Consider the following 5,245-nt stretch of genomic DNA (forward strand, 5'->3'; position numbering starts at 1 on the left):
GTGTTATTGCTTGTGAGCATATTCTAATGGTTTTTGGAGTATTGAAATATATACAGTTCTGTTTCATATGAGTGTTGAGAGAGCTGAATCCATAAATCTCTTAATTTGTGCACCACATTGAGGCCTTTAACTTCAATTTAAAGAAACAAATCTTGCCGGGGGTGCATGCCACCGGACCCCCCTATAGGATGTGAGGTCATCACAAATAAAACAGGTTCATGGATAGATAAGTTTGCACACTCATTATACACACTACACATTTTTCTTGGATGAGTTAACACCATAGTCCCTAATATATATTTGTAGAAAGGCAGGAAATGGAATTAAATCGAGAACAATGTTTCATTGCGGAGGACCCCCTGTTTTGTGTCCCCCCCACTTCTCAAACCAAAGTTACACCCTTGTATATATATATATATATACGTATTGTTCACGACTGTGAGGAGCTGTTTGTACCCTGGCAGAGCAGGGGTTGTATAACTTGACAGATAACGGAGATAATATGATAGCCTCAGCTTCCAAAAGTCAACACTTCCAACACTGTTTGCGGCACAAAAATGTACTTCCTCTTTTGGGAAACCCACCAACCGCAGCACTTTCATTGAAAACAATAAACGTGCACCAAAGAAAAAACGTGTTATAAGGCCCAGACATTTCTCAAAGTAAACCAGTGACAAGAAGGCATTGATTATCCACCGCCTTAATCTTAAAATATAAATCTTAGAACTCACTGTGAGCGAAGTGAAGGTCATGCACATTCCTCCAAAGCCGTTCAACGCCAGAGCGAAGAAGATGAGCATGGACAGATCTGCAGGAGGAAGAGCAGATTAGTGACGCAAAGTAAAACACACACACCCTGCTGATTGATTTAAGTGTCACCAATGCATCAATATTATTACATTCCATTACTAGCAATATCCCGCATTACATTTGTTACTGGAAAGTTGTATTTCCACATCCACGTATATATATTTTTACTTTTGTTGCTATTTTATTTCTATTTCAGTAATATTTTGGACTATTTATTTCTTGTGTCTTAATTTCTCTTATGTACATTGCCTTGTTTTTTATCTATCTATCCATCCATCCATCCACCCATCTACCCATTTTGTGACAGCAAAGAAAATGTATACGCTAATTCACATCGCAAACAAACGTTCGTCTTTAGGTATTTGTTTGATTGCGAGACCCCAAATGGCAGAAACTGACATATTGTTCTTATAAAGTGATTTATAAAGAGTAGGGTTACGTACTGTTGGGGTCATTGGCTCCGTAGGCGATGAGCAGGCAGGAGAAGGCAAAGCAGGCACTGGAAACACAAAGCAACAGGTACAAATCAATCAATCAATAAAAACCGTCCCATAATAAAGTGGAAAAATATGTTATATTGAGATAACAATACATGTAGTTTTTGTTAGATGCTTTTATCGAAAGTGAGTTACATACTACGCACTGTGGACAAACCCCACAGGAGCAATTTGGGGTCAAGAGTCTCAGGGACACAACGGCATGCTGACAGCAGTGGGACTCGAACTTGCTATCCCCTGATTCGAGGTCCAGCACTGTATCCACTGAGCCACAGCCGCAACATTGCTTTCAGTAGTTAATGAAAATCTAAATATTAAGCCTTTCTGCATCTTTCAGTACTTTGCTGAGTTACAACAACTTGCTAGTTTTATTCAAAATGTTTGATTAAAACCTTATTTAACAAATTGAACACAAGTGCTTTGCTAGGAGTTACTATGGCAGCTAGCTAGCTATCATGCTAACTAGCTGCATGCTGTTAATAGCCAGGAAAATATGTTTTTTCCACCAAGTAAAACGGCTTTTAGAGCATATTTTCCACTTAAAATACATATTTACACTTATTTTCAATGGGTCTTATGTTCTCAGTTTCTTATATTATTTGAAACGTAAAAGTTATCTTAGTTGTTTCTGTCGAGCTAACTGCTAATTATGCTAGCTAGCTGCATGCTGTTACTCACCAGGTTAATATATTTGTTCTACCAAGTTAGCTTTGGTAATGTGTTTGTATGTTTCAAAGCTTAATATCCACTTCAAATATATATTTACACTTCTTTTCAAAGGGTTTTATGATCTCAGTTCTTACAGTATACGCTTTGTAACTTAAAAGTTATCTTAGTTATTTCTGTCCAGCTAACTGCTAACATGCTAACTAGCTGCATGCTGGTTAGAATGCTCATATTTAAAGGGTTAAAATGTATGTGCTCAGCGATGTATAGTTATGCTCTTAGAAATATGCTATCACATTTGCGGGCAATATAGCTTTCCTGTCAACCTCTTTAGACATTAAAAATGAGTTTTCCTCACCTGCCCAGGAGTCTTAGCTTCCTTGGACCGTACTTGTCCATGACGATGCCCATGGGCAGGGTGATGGCCGACAGCAGGAAGGAGCCCACGGTGAACGCCAGGTTCAACATCTCGTCCTGGTCTTTGCAGATCTGCCAGCCGTTCATCTCTAGGTATTCCTCAGCGTCCGACGACAAAGAGAAGGAGATATTGGAGATGTTGAGGCTGGAGCTGTTGTCTAAGTAAAAATAAGAGGGAGGAGAGACATTAGATTTTAACACCCCACACATACAGAGACACTCAAATCCAGCACCAGACACTTTTTACACTGCTATGGACAGTCTTGCACTAATGTACATTTCCCAAAGATATTGAAGTGACTGTTATTTTGTATATGTTGATTATTGTGCTTTTATTCTTAATGTGTGCATATGTATAAATGTGTCTGTTGATTGTATAGGATACATATTTTTATATATAAACGAAAAAGTACATAGGGGTTGTTTGAAATGCCAAATATCGACACACGTACCATGTACATTCTTAAACACACACATACATACACACACACACACACACACACACACACACACACATACATACATACACACACATACATATAAACATACATTCAGGCGGTGTATAGATTGAAATATCTTGATATCAAATATGTTGGTATTGATTGCAATGCATCACATGCATTAGCTCCACTTAAAGAGGGACTATTCTGTATAACTTAATGAATGCACTCCTACTTTGGACTTTCCTTGTAATGAAACACTTACAAATTGTCCTCCTAGAGGTTTCAATGTGATCTCAAATAAAAGCTTTCTTGGTATTTCATTTCTAATGTTGCTCTTTGAGGAGTTCGCCCTCCCTCCATTTCTGAGACCTGAGCGGCAGGTTGTAAAATCAGGAGACTGATTAAAGGTCAGGTAAACAAACTCAATACATGCTCCTATTTTACAAAGTCACATTTAAGCACTTTAAGGTGCATTTTCAAGTCTTTGCAGCCACCTTTCAACCGTGGTAAATGTATTTATTTACACTGATTATTGCACTTCTTCACTTCTTTCATTCTAACACTTACTGTATTTGTTATCATATCATGTTGCAATTAAGTTCTAACACTCTACACGTTATCCTGTGGCTTGCTTTCTTATGTGTTCGATATCAATACATGTAATTAATCAATCAAATGAGATGTTATTGTGCTATATAACAACCAAATGTACGTTTCATTCATGCATACTAAACAACACAGTTGCACATGTGTTTGTGAGCAGTAATGGACATTAACTACGTACATTTACTCTTAAGTACGAAGACCCGAACTTAAGTATAACTAAGACATACTTAGGTATAATGTTAAAGTACTTTTTCTGAGTATTTTCATCTTTTGCTACCTTGTACTCCACCATATGTATCTGACAGCTTTAGTTACTTACTTACAGATACAGATAATTAGCTATAAATGAACCCATGAAAACACATTGATGTATAATTATAGAATAAGATATCATCATACAGTATGTAATTCAAATTAGCTATATAACACAATCATGCATCTATAATCATGATCCATGATTGTGAAATGGGTCATTATGCATAACAAGTACTTCTACTTCTGGTACTTTAAGTATATTTTAATACCAATACTTTTGTACTTACTAAATCTTACCTAAAGTAAAATGTTTAATGCATGACTTTTACTTTCATTTCTACAATTTATTGTTGGTACTTTTACTTAAGAACATCTGAGTACTTCATCCGCCGGTTTATTTGGCATCCTATATACATTTCATTTAATTTAAGCACTTTGTAAATAATCAAAGCACTTCTCTGACCCTGCACCGTGAGGTAAACAGGCTCCAGAAATAGTCCCTCATGTGGGGGAACTCGGTGTGACGAGAACCGGCTGAATCACCCGTAAACACTGAGTTCATGTGGAGTCTATTTTGGTCGATCTGCTCTATTAGACTGCAGCCTCGGGCGAAACTGTGCCGGTATGAACTGACGGAGAAAGCAGAGAGCTGAAGAAGGAAAAACAACTCAATACAGAGACTTGATTCGGGTCAAACTGCCCGCAGGACAATAGAGACAGACTCAGCAGTTGTTAAATGTCTGAAGGAAGGAGGGGAGGGAGTGATAAAAGACTTAGTCATAGTTGAACTCATGGGGCGAGTGGTCAACAGTCGGCCGTTTCTGATAAACACACCAACGATTCCCAAAATATGTCTCCTGGCTCGGTTTAAGGTAAAAGCAGAAGGTGTTGATGCAAGTCCATGGGCTCGAGGGAGGATTTACTGCAGGGGTGTCTAACTCAATTTCATCGTTAGCATTATGGTTGCACTCAAAGGGCCGGTTTTAACATTAATAATATTTAAATGTACGTATATAAATATATAATGTATATACAATAATGTATTATATTACATAATTGCCTCTGCATTGGATTATTATTGGATAGGGGAATAACTTCATAATTAACTACGTCTGAAAACAATAATTGCAAGTCTCTTCAGTGCGCATGTCACAAAATGAGATGCATTGTGGGACATAAAGCTGCTGTAAAGCGGCATGTAACCGTATAATACACATATTATATTCTTTGCTCTTGCGGGGCCGCATGAAGTGAAGTCTCAGACCCCTGATTTAGAGGCTAGAAAAAGACAATCTACCATAGACACCATTATTACCTTTACCATGATGTATCTGCACTAACTGTAGTTACTTTAATACAAGTGATCATGTCAGTCGATTTCTTGTAATTCACAATTTATTAAAGAAATTGTGAATTTTTAAGTTTATTTATCCCCTTGGGGAAATGCAGGCGTTTGTAGCAGCAACAGGGTCAGACACATAATCACTGATGTTCCGCTGTAACGTTGGTGGACCAATCAGAACAGAGTGGGCGAGCTGACCAATCAGAGCA

The 5,245-nt window shown here is 37.7% G+C and overlaps 1 protein-coding gene across 1 annotated transcript in view; it reads right to left on the minus strand.

Annotated features, from left to right (window-relative positions):
* Positions 1-5,245, minus strand: part of LOC104951563 (ezrin-like) — a 49,877-nt gene that overhangs the window by 22,000 nt on the left and 22,632 nt on the right. The window contains exons 2-5 of the mRNA XM_010778248.1: positions 4,238-4,343; positions 2,332-2,548; positions 1,254-1,309; positions 728-808 (exon numbers count right to left, since the gene is read on the minus strand). Of these exons, the coding sequence (XP_010776550.1) occupies positions 728-808; positions 1,254-1,309; positions 2,332-2,548; positions 4,238-4,343 (460 nt within the window). The remainder of the gene's footprint in view (positions 1-727; positions 809-1,253; positions 1,310-2,331; positions 2,549-4,237; positions 4,344-5,245) is intronic.

The sequence above is a fragment of the Notothenia coriiceps genome, unplaced genomic scaffold (genome assembly GCF_000735185.1).
Source record: "Notothenia coriiceps isolate Sejong01 unplaced genomic scaffold, NC01 NC01_scaffold00000339, whole genome shotgun sequence".
NCBI classification, from domain to species: Eukaryota; Metazoa; Chordata; class Actinopteri; order Perciformes; family Nototheniidae; genus Notothenia; species Notothenia coriiceps.